A 21,215-nucleotide genomic window follows, 5' to 3' on the forward strand; every position below is an offset into this window, starting at 1 on the left:
ACAAAAATATGAATTCAAAGGGATACATGCACTCTGATGTTTTTATAATAACAAATACCTACAGTGGCCAAATTATGCAAACAGCCCAAATGTCCATCGACTGATCAATGGACAAAGATGTGATACACACACATATACACACACACACACACACACACACACACTACTCAGCCATGAAAAAGAATGAAATCTTGCCATTTGCAATGACATGGGTGGAGTCTGCTTAAGATTCTCTCTCTGCCCTGCTCCCAGCCCCTGCCACACACTGCTCTCTCAGGTGAAAAAAAAAAAAAAAAGGAGTACACTTGTGATGAGCACCAGGTGCCATATGGAAGTGCTGAGTCAGAATATTGTATACCAGAAATTAGTATTACACTGCATGTTAACTACATACACACTGGAATTCAGATAAAACTTATAACAAAACAAAACAAAACAAAAAAGCTATGCATCCTTGCACCATATACAGAAAATAAAACAGACCACAAAACCAAATGTAAGACTTAAAACTGAAACTTTCAGGAGAAAACCTTTGTGACCCTGGATTAGACAAAGATCTCTAAACAAGATCTGGACTTCATCAAAATTAAAAAACTTCTTCTCTTCAAAAAGACAAGGCTATATACTAGGAGAAATATTTGCAAAGTGCATACCTGATTAATGGGTTTATATTCAGAATATACACACAATTCTCAAAACTCAGTAAGAAAACAAACACAGGAACAGACCAAAATATTTGAATAGACACTTCATCAAACATATCCAGACAGCAAATAGGCACATAGAGATTCTCAACATCAGTGGCCATTAGGGAAATACAAATTAAAACCACACTAGGGTACATACCCATTAAAATGGCTAAAATTAAATGAGTATATCAAGTATTGGTGAGAGTATGAATTCACACTCTTAAACACAGCTGGTTAGAATATAAAATGGTATAATCACTTTGAAAAAACTTGACAATTTCTTTTTTCATAGGCCGTATGCTCAAAGTGGGGCTTGAAGTCACAACCCTAAAATCAAGAGTCATGTGTTCTGACCGAGACAGCAGGGGGCCCAAATTTGGCAATTTCTTTTTTTTTTTTTTAAAGATTTTTTTAATTTATTTATCAGAGGGGGGTGGAGAGAGTGAGCACAGGCAGACAGAATGGCAGGCAGAGGCAGAGGGAGAAGCAGGCTCTCTGCTGAGCAAGGAGCCCGATGTGGGACTCGATCCCAGGACGCTGGGATCATGACCTGAGCTGAAGGCAGCTGCTTAACCAACTGAGCCACCCAGGCATCCCAAATTTGGCAATTTCTTAAAAAGTTAAATATACACCTACCAGATGATTCCCCTCCCCTTCTACTGCACTCCTATGTATTTATTTACCCAAGAAAAATGAATCCTATGTCTATACAAAGATTTCTACACAAATGTCCCTTTATTTGTAATGTCCCAAACATGTCAGTAAGCCTGGCGACCGGAGTGGGGATGAGGATTGTAAAGGGATATGAAGAAACTCTTAGGAGCAATGCACCTGGTCACTGTCAACTGTGGTAACAATTTATGGATATATACATATGTTAAACTTTATCAGATTGTATACTTTGAATATGTGCTATTTATTCATAACCCCTAGAAACAGGAGAATGGTGGACCCCAGGTCCTACAGAGCAAGGGAAATAGAGAGAGGCTGCTGGTGAAATGGTACTAACTTTCAATTATAAAATGAATAAGATCTGGAGATCTAATGTATAATATGGTGATTATCATTAACAATACTGTATTATATACTTCAAAGTTACTAAGAAAATAAATATTAAAACGTTCTTGCCAGGGTCCAGGGAGTGAGCCCCACAACGGGCTCCCTTGCTCAGCAGGGAGTTTGCTCCTCCCTCTCCCTCTGTCCACCCCTGACTTGTGCGCACGCACATATACACTCTAATAAATGAAAAATAAAATTTAAAAGAATAAAAGACTGAAACACCTGAGTAATATCAGGAGGCATTGGTGGTGTATTTTAACTTTCTGGCTTCACTAATACATAGAACTAAAAAGAATCACCCCAAAAGGCACATCTCAAAATCCAAACACAGGACAGAAAACCAACACAATGTGATTATCATAGGCATATTTAGGAACTATGGCTTAGATGATAATTTGAAGGTAAACAGAGGTCCACACTGGGCCTCATGAACCTGTCCCCACCCAACTATGTCAGGATTATATATCTGATGAGGCCCACTTCTATATGAATATTATTTTGTGTAAATTCATAGTAACTTTATATGGTCAAGAACATCCTCAAATGATTACTAAGATGAGAAACTACATGTTTTTTAAATCTCCATTTATTTAAAAAAAAAAAAAAACAACAAAATCTTCACCATCAGATCTTATAAAATCTAAGAAAACTCTTATTTTTCTTAAAATTAAAAACTTTCTGATAGCTGTTTAATACCAAGTTAATTTTTACTTTTAAAAGTAGTGTCAGGTTTCACTCATATGTGGAATATAAGGAACAGAGCAGAGGACAACAGGGGAAGGGAGGGAAAACTAAATGGGAAGAAATCAGAGAGGGAGACAAACCATGAGAGACACTTAATTCCAGGAAACAAAAGGTTGTGGAAAGGGAGGTGTCAGGGGTATGGGGCAACTGGGTGAGGGGCACTAAGGAGGGCATGTGATGTAATGAGCATTGGGTGTTATTACACAACTAATAAATCTTATCAAAAACGAAGTACTGTTAAGTTGGCTAATTGAATTTAAATAAGTAAGTAAATAAAAATAAGTAGTGCCAAGGGTGCCTGGCTGACTCAGTCAATAGAGCACATGACTCTTGATTTGGGGGTTGTAAATTCAAGCCCCACATTGGTTGTCAACTACTTAAAATCTCAAAAAAAAAAAAAAAAAGAAAGAAAGAAAGAAAAAGGGAGTTCCAAGGAAAATTAGGAATAGCAACCACTGCAAAAAGCAAAAACAAAAAGGGGGGGGCTAACTGAGGATTTTCATACAAAGCCAAGGAATTAAGTGTCCTCAGTAAAACATCAGTAAGTAGACATTACTGCACTAATCCAGAAGTCCTATCTTCTTCAACAAACTCAGAGATTATCCCAAATTTTTTAAAGGTTATTTATAATTTGCCCAGTCACAAAAATATTCAGACTGTTCTATCTCTAAACAAGCAAAGAGGAGGTTCTATCATATAATGTTCTTAAATTTTTCTTATATAGATCGGTTTTTTAGGCAGGCTCAATTCTTCATTACCAGTCAAGGTAAATCTAATACTAAATACAATAAAATAAGACTCACATCCATCACTTGTATTAACCATACAAGCTGACACATTCTTTCAAGGCAACGCTACCTCCCAGGCCCAAAAGACTACATACCAGACATTGAGTAACCGGTCGTGTACTGCTCCAGATAAGAAATAAAGACCAGTGATTCCATCAAAAGGCTGGCTCTCATTAGGAGGTCTGATAGTAGTGAAGATGAGTGTCGAAACTGGCGTTGCGTGGCCTGTGAAGTGCTGGAGAAAGTTAAATCTCATTTAGGAGAGGGCACATTGCAGTAAAAAAATCAGAGAGTCCATGTGGACCATAAGCAATATATATGATCCGTATCTGAAATTAAAACTCCTGATAAAGGTAACAGCTAAATTTAATTCTAAGCAACTGAGGCTATTTGTGCTACATTCCTCTCCCTTTTAAAAACTCCATCTGAAAATACTGAAAAATCACAATGTCTTTCTCTTAGGGTCCTACCCACAATCTTTCTTTCTTCCATTTTTGCATTAAAAATCCACTTAATTTTATCCATATTTAAAGGGGTGCCTGGGTGCTCAGACACAGCCAAGGAATTGTAGGTCCTCATTTTACTCTCAGTGAGTCGAAACCACAATTTTAGGGCATCATCACAGCACCAAAAGTACACCCCTGAGCACACTCAAAACATAACACTACATTTCCACAGTCAAATACTATAAATGCACTACATGCTGGAGGTAAGCTAGAAACCAAAACTATTATCATTACACACAGAATAAAATATTTTTAATTCAAATTCTACTTATTTGTTCTACTCAAATGCATGTGAAATGAACACATCTAACTTATTTAGTATCAACAAACCAGGTTTGGAGACTAACTTTTATCTACTGATTCTATTATTTGATATGCCTGAAAACAAATCTGTATCCTTAAAACAGTTCAGACTTCCTGCCCTGCTCCATACTTACTCTAGATGACTGTTAGGTTTACAACTAATTTGGTTCACTCACTCTGTAGATTTCTTTGGTCTCCAAAACCCACAGTTTGATTGTTCGACCAGCTGAAAGCAACATCTTTCCATCTGGGCTGATACACAGGGAGCTGACGCTGCTATTGTCGCCTTTCCATTTGCTGTTTTGTGAAGAGAAACAAAAACGTCTCAATGAATAGGGAGAAAACTTTACTGAGAGCAAAAGGATAGCAAAAAGCAAATCAGGCATTAAAAATATCACTTAAGGTTCTATGCCACATTGCATTCCTTAAAAGCCTGTGTCAAGTGACTAACCGTGGGCACTAAGGTAAAGCCTGCCCAATAAAACAGAGATTCTCAAGAGGTTTCAGAAAATGGAAGAGTAAGAGTTTTAAGAATGTAAAATGGGCAGCTGTGTCCTGTGAGGTATATGTACATCTACCACATATCTACATATGAGGTAGATTTTAATACCCCGGGAACTATTAGGCTGTGTACCAGGACCACAAGTCCATTGCATCCCTTTGGAAAAGACTTCTAAAGCAGTTACAAACCACAAATCATAATGGCAAAAATAACCTGATTTAAATAAATAAAACTTCTGTACCACAAAATAAGTCATAAATTTAAAAGCAAAAGGCTAAGGGCACCTGCGTGGCTCAGTTGGTTTAGTGTCTGCCTTTGGCTCAGTTCATGACCTCAAGCTCCTGGTATCAAGCCCCGCATCAGGCTCCCTGATCAGCAGGAAATATGCTTCTCTCTCTTCCTCTCCCCCTCCTGCTCCACCCCCTTGAGCTCTCTATCTCAAATAAATAAAATCTTTAAAAATAAGTAAAAACAAAAAACTTTCTAGCAAAAGGCTAGAAAATACCAAAAATATATACTTTAAGAAAAGGATTAATATTCAGAACACATAAACTCTATATTCAAGAACTAGCTCAAGTTAAAAAAAAAAAAACTCAAAATAAAAAAACACAAAAGAGGGCGCCTGGGTGGCTCAGTGGGTTAAGCCGCTGCCTTCGGCTCAGGTCATGATCTCAGGGTCCTGGGATCGAGGCCCGCATCGGGCTCTCTGCTCAGCAGGGAGCCTGCTTCCCTCTCTCTCTCTCTGCCTGCCTCTCCATCTACTTGTGATTTCTCTCTGTCAAATAAATAAATAAAATCTTTAAAAAAAAAAAAAAAAAAAAAAAAAAAACCACAAAAGATATGAACAGGCAATTCATACAAGAAATTCAAATTGTCAATAAACATGAAAACACTCAACCTCACTAGTAATCAAGGAGATGCAGCAATAGCGTAGACCTTTTCCCTTACCCTTTCCAGCTCCTAACACTTCTGACAATTTCTCATCTATTCCCAGAGATCCCACATTTTATATTCCCTATTCCACACCTATTCACTTAACATATATATTTAAAAAAAAAAAAAAAGACAGGATCACCACCTGACAAGCTTCCCTGAATCCACCTCCCAATCAGCACTAAAATGCCGGGACAGAACTAACACCACTGCCACAGCTCCCTCCTATCCCCCATTAAGAACTGTGCAACTTACAGTGTAACCTCCTACACTGGCATCACTTGGAGACTTACTAGACTTCCAATTCCCAAACCCCAACTGGACCCACTGAATCAGCTCTATCGGCACAAGTAATTCACATGCACACCAGAGCCTGAGAAGCTCTAGATTAGAAGATTCCTCTCGGAAATATGACTGGTGCCAAAGTAAAAACCCACACATACTGACATTGGAAAGTTTCCCCATCACTCTACAAATGAAGCTCGGCAATTGAGCCACCCACCCACACAGGCCTTGCATCAGCTTTTTAATGTTTCATTTTCAAATAGTGATAGGCAGCCATCCTCAGTCATTCGAAGAATGCCTTAAACAAAAGACAGAAGCTAAAATCAAATAAAAATCAAAACACAAAAACAAAAACAAAAAACAAGAGGGAGATGATATAAGGAATAAAAGAAAAATATTTTAAATCCTATAATTATTATCTTCAGAGAGTTAGAAAATATTAGATCCATGAAAGAAACATGGTGCAATAAAAAGAAAACAGAGAACAAAAACAAAGCTCCCAGAAGTTAAAAATATGGTTAGAGAAATGTAAAAATTCCCTAGATTTGGAAGATGAAACTGAGGCCATCTTCCCAGTAACAAAAGAAAAGGACAAAAAAGAAAATAAGAGGGAATAAACTTGAGGGATTAGCCCAGGATAAAACATCTAAGTAGCAACAGGTTGCACTTAGAGAAAGATCAAAGACAACAGAGGGATGAAATGGTCAAACACATACTAAAATAAAAAGAACATAAACTCCTGGGCTAAATGGTCCCTTGAGTGCCAATGTAACTTACTGACTAAACATAAGGACAACTAGTACTGACAGCTAAAAACCAATGAACCAAAAACAAATAAAAAAAATAAAAATAAACCAATAAACCAATGCTTCAAAATCCGGAGAGAGAATTATTTCCAACCTACAATTATCTTCAAACTATAAATCAACCATGAGGATACAATAACGGTGCTGGTAGACAAGCAAAATATCATGAAATTTACTATCTGCATACTTTTCTTCAGAAGCTACCGACTGGTGTGTTTTACACAAAAGAGAAGAATAACCCAACAAAGAGAAAAATGGGATCCAAGTAATAGAGGCTCCATCTGACAAGAGAATTTTCAGGATGATAATGAAAGAATATCCCAGGATCATCACTGTTCAGCAGATCCTGGAGGAAAGCGAAGAAGTCCTCCAAGAAACAGATAAAACTGAGGGAAGCTGTCAAAAGATAAATGTAACTGATTAACGGATGTGCCCCAAAATAACATGTTACTGTGAGAGTGGAGCTAATGATAAGTATATAGGAAACTAAGCAATGAACAAAAGGTAATTATACACCCCCAAGAAAATAAGAGTTTTATGCCCAGAAATAATATAAACCTGGTAGAGTACAAGGCTCATCTATAATAATATTTAATGCAAACAATGACTAGCCCTTCATCGAAAACTGTAATGTACCAATACTCAGAGAACAGAGAGGGGAGAGGCTAGAGGCCGAGAGCTAAATCCTCATCTTCCACAGCAGGAAGTCAACACATAGTACCCAAGATGGAACACAGACTCTATTAACAGCAGCATAAGAATGCCAAGAATGAAGCAATACCGTATGGGACCATACCGTGGATGAGAGCTCAGGCTCGGATCCAACCTATTTCTCAACTGTAGAGCCCACCACACAGCATTACAATTAAATCCAACACTGTGTACGAAGTGAACAGAGCCTTGAACACTGGTAGCCCCTATGTGAAGGACCTGACATTATGAACTCTCATCCAGACAGCATTTTAAAAATACTATTCTAAGGGCCCACCCCAGACCCAGTGGGGGAGAATCGGCACAGGGGTCTCTGACAGTCATCACTGGGAAACTACTGCCACAAGTAAACGGAGACACACACTTACCGAAACTCTAGGCACATGACCTGCTCATCCAAACTTCCTGCCCCAAACCCCTTCAAATTCTAAGCCTCTATCACCACCGCATCTGCTGGGTCTTGCCTTTCATGTATTATTTCAAATTCAACTTCTCTGAAAACTCAAAACCATTTTGTTCTGAACTGTAACTCTATTCACCTAGGAAGTTCACAAAGCTGAAAATGAAGAGCTACATTTAACTTATTTCTGTTACGTAATACCTCCCCTTCCATGCTACCCAAATGTTCTTAGTTGGTATCTTCATTCTCACTTCCTACTCTTACCATCCCACACCTGAACTACTACAACCACCTGGAATCTGGCCTCTCTGCCTTGCTTTGTTTTAATGACTTCTCTGCCTTTGAATTAGCTCCTTTCCATTTACTGTACACAATACTGGCAAAGCACCTTTTCCTAAAGCATTATCTTAGTGACTTTATTCCTTAGACATTACCTTCAGTGGTGCTCTCCTGCTTATGACATAGAATCTAAAACTCCAAGAAAACAGTTTTAATGCAGTAGAAAAACACTGCACCAGAATTCAAGATAGTATGAAAGAACTTCTTCCCTGCCACTTATTAGCTGTAAGACTGTATCATTATCCTTCCTAGTATCATCCTATCCTTCCTATCCATCCTCATCTGCCTAAGTTCAACCAATTCAACATTCACTGAACAGCTACTATAAAGCTTACCACAGATTAAGTGCTTGAACCAGAAGAGTAGTCTGAGATTTTTATCTATGACAGTTAAGGCCAGACTCTTAAAATAATTTGGCCCATATCCTCTACCAGCCATTATTCCCTAGTATGTAAATCCTCTAAATATGTTACTTCCCTTTCTCCTAGCCTTTAGTCTTGCCATCTCCCTACCACCCTTCCCCCCACTCAAAAGGATTCTCCCACCCTCTTTATCCAAATCTTACCTCTCCTAGAAGGCCCAACTGAAATCTCTTTTCTTCCACCAGGCCTTGCCAATGCTATCCAACTCATTCGACCAGTACTCGCATGCTATCTTACGGTATATCTCTTGTGCAAGTATTTACTCTTGTATCATTACTTAACATTCATGTATTAAAATCTTGCATGCCTGATTTGATTAAAAATTCCCTGAAAAGTCTATAAACTCTTTAGTATCTACATTCCTCTCCGCGTCCAGTATCAAACTTGACCTACCGCCAAGAACAGTCGATTTGTCCAACTCTAATGCGTTTCCAACAATAACCAAGTTACCCCTCCAGTACCATGGAACCCTCAACATTACTCACCACTTTACTTTGCATGTCTGTGTATTCCACTCCACAATATATTTATCATCTGAACAACTATACAAACAGCCATTGTCTTGATGCCACTGTATGCAATTAACCTTGTTGTCATGTCCACCACTCTACAGATTAAAAAAAAAAAAAAAGATTAAAAGAAAAAAACCAGCCTGATATAACATAATTACACATCCCAGAATCATTACTAACAGTTAACAAAAAAGTCAGGCTTTAACCCAACTAAAAACACCCTAACCCACATCTATCCATTTCTAATATCAAAACTGAAATAAATCATCTATAAATTCATCAAATGTTAACTTTCTCTTCTCCGCCAAAAAAATACACTTCCACATCACAAGTCAAAGGATGCTAGTTTTGTTTGTTTTTTAACGATTTTATTTACTTATTTGACAGAGAGAGAGAGACAGTGAGGGAGGGACATAGGCAGGGGGACTCGGAGAGAAACAGGCCTCCCACTGAGCAGGGAGCCCAATGTGGAGCTCTATCCCAGATGACTTGAACCAAAGGCAGCCTCTTATCAACTGAACCACCCAGGTGCCCCAAAGGATGCTAATTCTAAATGCCACTTGCTTTTGACAGGTATGCCAGCACTAAGACAATACAGTGGCCAAAGTCTGTGATTCACAATATACTATTACATCTAAATCCCTAAAAAGCATGCAAGGTAGGTTATAGAATACCCATTCAAGAAATGAGAAGTTCAGCTACTTCCCCATGACCACATAGCTAGAAGGAGTCAACCTCAGGATGGAACCTCAGCTCCAAAGCCTGATCCCCTCTACTTCCCCAATCATAATCCCAACATCCCTTATTCTGATCTTCTTGCTTATTTTTTAATACACTCATTCCCTATTAAAGATTTATGTATAATCCCATGAAGTACCAAAATCTAAAAAGGAGTTTGAGAGGCGCCTGGGTGGCTCAGTAACTAAGTGTCTGCCTTTGGCTCAAGTCATGATCCAAGGATCCTAAGGTCGAGCCCCGTATTAGGCTCTCTGCTCCACAGGAAGCCTGCTTCTCCCTCTACTACGTCCCCTGCTTCTGTTCCCTCTCTTGCCATCTGTCAAATTAAAACAAACAAACAAACAAAAACTTTAAAAAGGAGTTCCAGGTTTCGTTAGCATTATGTCCACATCCACAGTAGTTCAGTAAAGCAGCTATCACACTGCATGGATTGTAGGCACCTGTTCACCACAAAAGATCAAAGGATGGGCTCCCAGCTACAGTGGGGTAAAAGCCTGCATGAGGACAACACTTGACTTGGAGAGGAGGGAGAAAATAAGAGAAATTCCCTTACTATCTGTACCTCTAAATGCTTTAATTCACTTTACAGTTGTATTTTTATAATATTTAACATGAAAATAAGTAACATACTCTGAAATGCAGATTTAAAATCAGATAAAATTTTTCATATATCAAATCAACTGGGCTTTTGTTAACGTTATTGCTGTTTTAATGGGTATATCCAATGGCGGAAATAATGCCATTGGAATACAGGTACTCTTTCCATTAGTGACACATAAAATCAGGAAAATTTTCAGAAACTATTTGAATACCATGCATAAAAAGCTTTAACATTCAAACCCTTTTACTCATTAATTACAGGTCAGTAATTTTGGGAATCCATGTAAACAGCAAACAAAATGTGTAACAAAAAACTGAAAGGCTCCTTAATGGTCAGTAATAGTTAAATCACCAAGGGACTATCCAATTTAGTGGACTTTAGGCAGTCATTGAAAATGTTTGTAACTAGTTCTTGACAAATACAAAAACTGCTCATGTTGTAATTTAATGGAAAACATCAGGATACAAAATAGATGAGAATTCAGTTAAACATATGCGCAATGAAATACACACTCTATTAAACATCTCCTGGTGATGTAAGAATAATTTTTCCCCTTTTCAATATTAATGTAGTTTCAAATTATCTATGAAAAATGTTACTTAAAACAGGAAACACTGATTCATATATACAGAAGTATTCCTATACAAAGACAGAAGTTCAGTGAACACCAAACACGTAATGTAACAGACAATGTCCGAAACAAATTATGCTAAAAGTTAAATCACTGCCCTGGAGTGCCAAGCTCTCACTCTGCTCTGTGATGCTGGGGCTAGACTCCACAGACCACACTCCTGCTTTGCAGCTAGATGGCCAGTAGGCACCGTCAATAAGAGGTGCTAGAGACAGACAAGGCTGGAAGAGGAACAAGGGGCTTGTTCCATCCTGCCTCCTAGTGTGCATCAGCCCAGCATTTCTTCATCCCAGCAGAGCAATCCTTTTGGTAGAAGCTGAACCCAATATGCAACTGTTCCAACACCTGAGGAACGAGTCTCCCCTTCCCCTTCCAGGACTCCAGCAGTCAATTAAGAACTCTGTCCTCAGAGGTCTGGCCCCAAGCCCATGGGGCCACTCTTCCACAAGGGACCGCAAGCAAAGAGAACAACATCTGGTCCTCAAAGGTTTGCATTTCAGCAGTAATCCCACCTCCCTCATTTGTTCCCTAGAGGTGCTGAGCTCCTTCCTGCAGTCAGTTTGTGGTACTTAGAACTCTTTCTACCCTTTATTTTAAATCTAGCCAACAGTTCTTCATATTCTCACCTGTAACAAGGATTATGTTACCTATTATAGCTTTTAACAAATATTATTGTTCGTAATTTTAAATGTGAGGGCAGAAAAATAACCCTGTAATAAAGATCCTACAACACTATTCTGTTTTGTTTTTAAATCTCTAATGATCAGTTTCCCCTTTTCTTTTATATACAATACACACACACACACACACACTTATCTATACTTACTATCAATTTACTGTGTAATTCTCCTTTTACTGTACTGTATAATAAAATACTACCAACTGCTGTACCAATAGCCAACAAGTCAATCTGGTTACTCGTTCCTATAGCTTCTGATTTCCTTTTTTTCCTCTGGGGACTTTCCTGGGGGAGGAAAAAAAAAGGTTCATTTTGTATTTCAAACACAAGACATCATTAATGCATAAATACAAATGCCCACTAACCCACAAATGAAATGTGACTGCTACCAAAAGACGCTTAACTTAAACATGGGGGGGGCGGGGACAGATAACTCACTCTCAAATGCTTTCTTTTTCACTATTTGGGGGGGGGGGGGAATCACCCCAATGGAAAAGAAGTGCTTATAATTCTCTGTCCCTGTCCCCTACCTCTCTGGAAGGAACAGGACAAATAGGACATGCTCCTGGTATTCTCTTAAAAGATCCAAGCAGCCTCACGCTGCTTCTAAGTCTCAGAAATGAGCCACCTGTTACAGGGCCAAGTGAAGTCTCCATTGCCAAGCAGAGAATACAGATCCATAGCCAAGTAACCAATATTTCCCCCTTTTCCTCCTCATCTCTCCTGTGTTCTAGCTTCATTCTCAGAAAAGGGGACTCAAACTTGTTTTTATAAACACATATTTATTTCAGTCTCCGTAAAAAAACAGTTGGAACTAATAGAGCACAGTAGAAGTTGCCCTAGTGTGTGAGAATTAGTCTGAAAGTTCCATGCGGTCTTAGTGATCCTAATCACTTAAGAGGCACAAGTTCCAACCTAGTGTCAAATGCCACAAGACCACTTTGATTTGCTTCAAAAACGGTACTGAAGCTTACTTACAGTCCAAAGACAATCAATGATCACGACTTCGGGATATTACATCAAAGTTTACAATACTGAAAACATAATTTAAGAATTTCTTTACATGAGTTTTTTTAAAATTAAAGCTTGCCAGCCTGTGCTTTAGCATAAAGCTCTGAGATATCCATTCTTTTAACATAAAATTGACCATTATCAGAGGAAAAAGAACATTTTCTCATTTGTGCAGGATCTTTGCTCTACAGCACAAAGCAGAAGCCCAGGATATGTAAAACTTTGCCTAATCCAAACACACAATGAAAACTATGATGTTACAAGTGTATAAAGAGTATCAAGGAGTAGAGATGCCTGGGTGGCTCAGTCTGTTAGGCGTCTGCCTTTGGCTCAGCATCCTGAAGCGTCCCACACTGGGCTCCCTGCTCAGCGGAGCCTGCTTCTCCCCCTGCTTATGTGTGCTGACAAATAAAATCTTTAAAAAAAAATTTTTTTTAAAAAGAATATTGGGGTGCCTGGGTGGCTTAAAGCCTCTGCCTTCGGCTCAGTTCACGATCCCAGGGTTCTGGGATCGAGCCCCGCATCGGGCTCTCTGCTCAGTGGGGAGCCTCCTCTCTGCCTGCCAAATAAATAAATAAATAAAATATTTTTTAAAATTAAAAAAAAGATAAATAAGATTTAGAAAGCATTTTCCATTTTGTTTTCATTTAGTTAATCTTATGGAGATGTTACATTTGAAAAATTTTATTCACTTGACACATTAAGGTCAACAAAAAGTGAAAATATTTAACAAAAAAAGTAACTTTTATATAAAGAAAATTACACATTTTTAAGTCTTAAGAAATATATCTACATTAATAAACCCCAAAGAGAAGTTATGATTAAAAGCCAAAGTATGAGAGGCACCTGGATGGCTCAGTCAGTTACGTGTCTGCTTTCAGCTCAAGTCATGATTTCAGAGTCCTGGTTTTGAGCCCCACATTGTGCTCTCTGCTCAGCAGGGAGCCTGCTTCCCTTCCTCTCTCTGCCTGCCTCTCTGCCTTCTTGTGATCAATCTCTCTCTGTGTCAAATAAATAAATAAAATCTTTAAGAAAGTATTAAAAAATCCGATGGTCTTATCAGTAACCTGTAATTTCCCTGAAACAGTGAAACCTTAGCACAAGCAATGTCCTAGGTCCCACCATCAGTTCAATGAACGTCTAATGACACCTCTGAATGATCCCACAGGCAGATAGGGTTTCAGCACAAGGTTATGAACACAAACACCCATCTCAGGCAAGGGCAGTAGGGGAATGTGTACCAACCTCTTACTACATTTCAGTAGAAAACTCTTCTCTGAAAGATTCTAGAAATTATTTCTCCAACTCCTGGTTTTACCAAATCAAGTTAAAATGATTTCACACTGACGTTTGTAACGTGTGAAACATAGGCTGCTCCAAATACGTGTATGCTTTTCTGCAGATACAAATGCATCTGTCTTTGGCTCAGGTCATGATTCCAGGGTCCTGGGATCGAGTCTCTCATCGGGCTCCCTGCTCAGAAGGGAGCACGCTTCTCCCTTTGCCTATTGCTCCCCCTGCTTATGTGCTCTCTCTCTCTCTGACAAATAAATAAATGAAATCTTTAAAAAAAAGGGGGGGGGGCACAAAAAGGGGCACTTGACTGGCTCAGTGGGAAAAGCACCAACTCTTGATCTTGGGTTATCAGTTCAAGCCCCACACTGGCTATGGAGATTTCTTAACAAAATTTTAAAAAATTATAAAATAAAAAGCACTTAAAAACTTCCTATATTAATCATTAACATATTCAAACCCTAATTTCCCTATCAACAAGATCTGTGTATTTTGGGAGAAGCAAGGAGAGGCAAGTGGAGGAGCATCCACAGAACTAATGCCCAATTTTGAGAATCAGTGGTCCAAGCCTATATAATAACACAATTAATGCAACTCAAGTAACTACTGACTCAAGCATATTTTTGCACAGCTGGACCATCTTTTTAAAAATCACTCCCTAGGGAGCAGGATGAGCCTGTCTGGACAGGTCACCCAGATAAGTTTATATAAGCAATGTGCATTTTAGTAAAATCTGTTTTAAATATTACCCCTTACCAAGGATTTCTGAAACCAAGAATTTAGTGCTGATAATTACAGATTATGACAGACCTTTGTCAGCATTTTCTTTCAGAATCTGTTGCTCCTGTGATCAAAAATTTCAATGACTCCCCAGGGAATAAATCATTGTACTGGCATCTGCAATTTGCCTCCAGACCACCTTTCCCAACCTTATTTCCAATTTCCATCTTTACATTACATTCCCTAATCACTAACATCTTCCCATTTTGCTTCTGCTTTTCCCCTCAACTTGGGAATTGCTTTTCCCTCAACTTCCTTTTGGTTAAAAATCTATCCATGCTTCAAGGTCCACCCCAACTCTCATCCCTCTACAAAAACCTCTTCTACATTTTTATGTAAAGACTTTATTTTAGAGAGTGCACGATGGGGAATGGGACTGGCAGAGAGGGAAGCAGACCCCACTTAGCAGGGAGACCAATGCAGAGCTCTATCCCAGGACCCTGGGATCATGACCTGAGCTGAAGGCAGATGCTCAACCAACTGAGCGACCCAGGTCCCCCCTCTTCTTTCTCTTAAGACACACATCACACCATGCTCTGCATTACAGACACGGTATATCTGAACTGTCCACTCTTCTTTGATGTGTCTCAATCACACTCAGTTTTACCTCCTCTGAAGTACCTAGCACAAGGTTATGTACACACTCATTATGCATGTAAATACACCAAATAATGAAAAGGGTAGGCTAAAACTTTAGTTCGTATCTGTGACTAAAAAACTGGAGTTTCTAGAGGTACCAGGAGTGAAGACCCCCAAAATGTGATTTCTTTCAAGAGTTTTTTTCAGTGTGAAAGTTGGATTAGGCTAAGCAATAAAGAGTAGCACCATGGGGCACATGGGTGGATCAGTCGTTAACCAGCTGCCTTTGGTTCAGGTCATGATCCCAGGATCCTGGAATCAAGCCCCAAATCAGGCTCCAGACTCCCTGCTTGGTGGGAATACTGCTTCTCCCTCTCCTACTGCACTCCCTCTCTCGCTGTATCTCTCTCAAATAAATAAATAAAATCTTAAAAGAAAAAAAAAAAGTAGCACTAGTCTGAAAAATTTTATCAGCATCTGATGCAGAAGGCAATCAGAAGGCTGAGTGAGTCTCAAGGGGTTAAGTGCATAATTTACAGAAGCAAGACATAGAGCAGATGTGGTAAAGACAAAAAGAAAAAAGGGAAAGTGCTGAGCAGTCTGAATCTGATCAAGTAATAACTTTTTAGACTGAGATCCCAAGGAAGAAAAGTTTACATTGAGAGCTAGTACATACACTCATAAAAATATATGTACATATAACTGAAACCAGCTCCACAAAAAAACTTGTCATTTCCATGCAAAATATACTCACTTTTTTAATACTCATTTTTTTAACTCTATCACAACCCACTAAATCTGTTTCATAATGATCAAAACCTAACTTTGAAAAATCCTGACCTCTAGACACTGAAAATTATGCCCAAGTTTCAAGTTTCATTCTGCAAGTTAGTCTACTATGCCTTTTCTTGGCCCACCTTACTGTCAGTTCTCTGGCAAATGTTTAAGTCATGGGTAACAATGAACAAAATGTGTGCATTTCACATGTAATTACATAATATTTATATCAAAAACAAATTCTAATACCAGGACCTTCTATTCCTGCCAACAGGATCTACTCTGCACACTCTTCCTTGTTTCAAGTCTACATACTGGAGAGACCCTAAGATACAGCACCAGACATTCAGGAATACAAAGAGATTGCACCATATCTCCAAAGGATAGGAATGGGGATACTCAACTTAGATTCTTCCAAGAAACATTCTTAATGCTACTGGGCTTGCCTTGTCTCATGTCTGAAATGCCATGTGCTTCGTTTAACAAGAACTAAGCTGTGTGAGATCATTTTAATTGCAGTGACAGCAAAGCAGCATGGAAGCTGAGAGGAGACAAAGTCTGTTTCTTCAGGGCTATACACCAGCTAGGGAAGGAAAGTAGAAAAGTTTTGAGAGATTTTAGGGGGCAACAAAATAGGGCCAGTTACCAGGTGGGACAAGGGCACTTATTTTGTGGCTCTGGCATATCACTTAACAGCTCAGCCTCAGTTTACACACACATACCTGAGAAGCTTTAAAAACAGCATCCATCTATAGTCCACCCATGTGTCTCCTTGCACTTTTCTTATCATCTGAGGTCCTCTTCCCCCCCACCGGGCTCCATCCACCAAATGAAATACTCAGCTATTTAATATGTACAAAAACCCTCCAAAAACTGCTGTGGCATAAATGTGAGGTATTATGATCATTCTTGGCCAAGAAAACAGTATGATTTTTCTAAACATCCAGGAACCTCTACTTTAACTCTTATTACCCAAGTAACCCAGCACTAATTCATTTTATTCCACTCACAGGAGTAATGTTCACCAAACTTTGTCCTTGGGTGGCAAATTGCCAATTACTGAACCAGATACAGGATACTCTTACAAAATGATTTACACTGAGAAATGTAGCAGTAAATTATAAAAAGAGCCCAAAGAGAATGCTCACTGTATCATTCAATAATAACACCTAACATTTACTACTCACTTACTACACCAGTCATATACACTGCCTCATTTAATTCTCAAAGGACCATGAAAGGTGGGTAGCATAATCTCTGCTTCATGTTTGAATAACAAAAATCTTAAGTTGTTGGGCGCCTGGGTGGCTCAGTGGGTTAAGCTGCTGCCTTCGGCTCAGGTCATGATCTCAGGGTCCTGGGATAGAGTCCCACATAGGGCTCTCTGCTCAGCAGGGAGCCTGCTTCCTCCTCTCTCTCTCTCTGCCTGCCTCTCTGCCTACTTGTGATCTCTGTCTGTCAAATAAATAAAATCTTAAAAAAAAAAAAATCTTAAGTTGTTGGGAACACAGGCTTCAGAATAACATCCTTACCAAGACTCATACTCTAATCCTCAAAGATTTAAAATAAATAGGTTTAATAAAATGAGGGCATCTTAAAACTTCCGTAGCAAGGATCCTAACCCAGGGACCTGGGACCAGAGACTGAAGCAGCTGCTACACGTCGTTCTTCATTATCTAGCTTTTTTACTTTTTTTTTTTAAGATTTTATTTATTTATTTGACAGAGAGAGATCACAAGTAGGCAGAGAGGCAGGCAGAGAGAGAGAGGAGGAAGCAGGCTCCCTGCTGAGCAGAGAGCCTGATGTGGGACTCTATCCCAGGACCCTGAGATCATGACCTGAGCCGAAGGCAGCGGCTCAACCCACTGAGCCACCCAGGCGCCCTATCTAGCTTTTTTAAAAAAAATCACATGACTTTATAATTTTATTCTGTAATAAATGTGCATATTTAAGAGAACCACTTCTCCCTCTAATCTTCAACTAAAACTGATGCTCTAGATGGATACATCCCCAATATGAGGAGGATCAAAATGTCCTCTCTCCATTCCTCCCAGCTCTCAATTCTGTGACTCAAGATCTAGGATTACAGTGTAAGAACAGTAGACCAGGAGTCAGAGGACCTTGATTCTAATGGTCACAGTCTCTTTACTGGTTACTAAAAGTTTGGTGAAGTCACCTGGAACTTCCTTAGCTCTGACTCTCAGTTTTTAAAAATTTTATTTCAGGACATTTTATAGAGCTGCGCGGCTAAAATGAAAACATGCAGCTAAAAGAATACTGAAACCTATACAAACTTTTTTTAAGTAGCCAAATTCTCATTTTTCAATGAGGCCCTCCAAATTAGTAACTTGCTCATTGTGACAAAAGCAAGTTTGAGTTGAGTCCTGGACATGAAACCAAATCCAGATATTTTTCTACTATTTCAGAGTGGCATACATAATCCAAAACTCTGACTTTAAACAGGAAATTTAAGATTAGGTCAAAGTTTTATTCCTGAGGCATATCATGTGACTTAAGTCAACAGAAAAGCAAAGGGGTAGGGGACAACAAATTTTTACTATCCTAATATTAATTATTATTTGTTGTAGATAATGGAGCACAAAGCTCTAAATACTTGAGTTCTGGTCCTGGTTCTATTTCTGGTTTTTATGCAAGCTGACTAATTTTCCAGAGTCTCAGTTTCTTCTTCACAAACAAGGCAAGAAGTTAGCCTTTATCTACCGGCAAGGACTAACCATACAAATATTGAGATACTAGTAACACTTGCAGCACTTACATACACTAATAAATGTTTCTACGTTACTAACCACCCCTCCCTGTTCTACAAAGGAGAAACCAGAAGTACAATCACCACTATGAAGCCAAACCTAGATACAAACGGAAGCAGCAGAGCTTGGATCCATGCATCTAATCTCTGCTCCACGTATTCCCCCAGCATCAGTCTTATCATCTCTTTACAGGACTGTTAAATAGAAACACAGAAAACAATTTTAAAAAAGAAAAATAGCAGACTGCTGTAACTTTAACAATGGCTATGGTTTTTCTTTTTCCAAAGTCCAAGTTCGCCTTGACTTAAGAGCACTTGTAAAGGTTTCTTTTATTTATTAACTAAAGTCACTTCATCTAGAAACTAAGAAACTATCTTAAGATCCGAAAAATACCTAAACATACTCACCCAAAGCATAGTTAGATGTACCCCTACTTTCAACCCCCAAATTTAGCACACATTTACCGCACTGTAGTCGGATGGGAGTTAAAAATCTGTCTTGAATAGACTTTGAAGTTTTACACATAGTGTCAGCTAAACACTCACGTTCTTCCAAATCACATTAGACTGATTCGATTGCCTACCCTTTAGCTGTAGTACCCACGTGCAACTGCGTTAGAGCAGACGTGGTCGAGTGACTCCACAGTGAATGACATCTTACCTGAGATAGGGCCCTAACAGAAAAGCCTTCCCTAACACGGCAATGTCCTGTCTCAGAGAAACCTCACCTGAACTCACCTTCATTACATTAAACCGGCTACTTCACTTTACCTCCACATCCTAACGCAGACTTCGGACTTGGCTAAGAGGGGGTGTATAAAAGGGAACTGAGCAGAGGTTTAAGAAAAAAAAAAAAAAGCATAAAGTTTCAAATGACTGAAATGACTGAGAATGGAAATGAGCCTGAGAAAGTCCAGAGTTTCAAGAGTGAGAATACCACTCACTGGACGTGGAAGAGAACACGTGGTGAGCCTGCACCCAAGGGTTCGGGGGTGGGGGGGGGGGTGTCCGGAAGCAAGGAAACAGACTTATTCATTCCAATCTCCTAAGGCAAAAACGATGAGCTAGAGAAATCGGAATAGGGTACTCCAGCCCCAAGAAGGGGCTCTGTCAAAATCCAGGACGCTGAAGAGCACATGTTGCTGCGCCAGGCTTCGCAGAAAGAAGCCGCCCTGGGAAGCTGGGGGCCTACGCGAACATGGCGGCCCCGGCGACAGCGGGGCGCGGGGCGCAGACCGCATGGAGTCAGTCAGGAGGGCTCCAGCCTACCGCCCGTCCAATAGGGCCGCGCCCTCTTTCGCTACTCTGCGGGCAGGCCGCACGCGGGACTGGCGAAGTGGACCGAGTCCGCGCCGCCGCCGCCGCACTCCGTGCCTCCTCACCCGGGGCCTCGGAGGGCCGCGCGAGATGCCGGGCCACGCGCCGTCTGACCGGGGGTGCGCTGAGTCCGAGTCTGGGCGCATGCCCGCCCCCCGCCGTCCCGCCTGCTTTACCTTGGCCTGCAGTCGCGCTGGCGCCCAGGCCAGGCAGGTGCAGGTACCGCTGAGGTGCGCGGAAGGCACGTACTCTTGGTGCAGCCTATTGTTGGCGGTCTCCCACACTCGCAACTGACCGTCGGCAGACGCCAAAGCGAAGTAGGCCTGGTTCAGCGGGGAGAAAGCGCACGGAAGCCCTGCCGGGGACAGGGGGTCGGCAACACCACGGCCACCCGCCGCCATTGCTGCCCTGGCTCCGCGGCAGCCACGTGTTCGTCTGTGCGCATGCGCACCGGCGTGGGGCGGGGCCTAGAGGGAGGAAGTGGGGCGGAGGGAGAGCAGAGACCCGAAGGAGTGGCTCGTCGCGTCTCTAGCCGGCGTTGGGCAGGCCCAACCTGTGGACGGTGGCTTGGAGGGCTCAGTGCTAATTTGTACGGGTTGGAGGAGGAGACGTGTAGAGGGAAGTGACTGCAGACTAGAGAGCAGGCCCGTTACTTTGAAAAAAAAAAAAAAAAAGAAAAAGAAAAAAAGAAGAGAAATAAAGAAAAAGGTTGGGTTTTGTTTTGTTTTTTTAATAACACGATTGAACTAAATGTTTAAGAGACAATCACTTATAGCGCCGTGATTGTGGCAACTGTTTACATTTTTCTTAACCACTTCCATGCTGTAATCATGTATACATATAACAATTTATTCAGTCATAGTAGTGTGAAAGTAACGGTGGGATCTACTGTCCTCCCACTCCCCATTTCGTCAGGATTAATCCCGTTACTACATCAAATAGATAATTTGGACGCCATATTTCACGAAAACTATGCATTGTGATTCAAGAAGTGTCAGATTAATATTATTCTGCCCACAGTTTATTGCCTAGCAAGAAAGACA

General features: G+C 40.2%; 1 protein-coding gene and 1 non-coding gene across 2 annotated transcripts in view; both read right to left on the reverse strand.

Moving 5' to 3' along the window:
• Positions 1 to 20,619, reverse strand: part of WDR43 (WD repeat domain 43) — a 46,814-nt gene extending 26,195 nt beyond the window's left edge. Inside the window, exons 1-5 of the mRNA XM_059188724.1 lie at positions 20,349 to 20,619; positions 11,796 to 11,933; positions 8,973 to 9,094; positions 4,266 to 4,386; positions 3,376 to 3,515 (exon numbers count right to left, since the gene is read on the reverse strand). Coding sequence (XP_059044707.1) covers positions 3,376 to 3,515; positions 4,266 to 4,386; positions 8,973 to 9,094; positions 11,796 to 11,933; positions 20,349 to 20,573 — 746 coding nt within the window. The 5' untranslated portion in view covers positions 20,574 to 20,619. The remainder of the gene's footprint in view (positions 1 to 3,375; positions 3,516 to 4,265; positions 4,387 to 8,972; positions 9,095 to 11,795; positions 11,934 to 20,348) is intronic.
• On the reverse strand, positions 3,824 to 3,908 carry LOC131808737 (small nucleolar RNA SNORD53/SNORD92). Its single transcript, XR_009344936.1, has one exon. It is a non-coding gene; the product is annotated as a small nucleolar RNA SNORD53/SNORD92 (small nucleolar RNA).
• Positions 20,620 to 21,215: the final 596 nt, after the last annotated feature.

This window comes from Mustela lutreola, chromosome 9 (genome assembly GCF_030435805.1).
Source record: "Mustela lutreola isolate mMusLut2 chromosome 9, mMusLut2.pri, whole genome shotgun sequence".
In the NCBI taxonomy this organism is placed as follows: Eukaryota; Metazoa; Chordata; class Mammalia; order Carnivora; family Mustelidae; genus Mustela; species Mustela lutreola.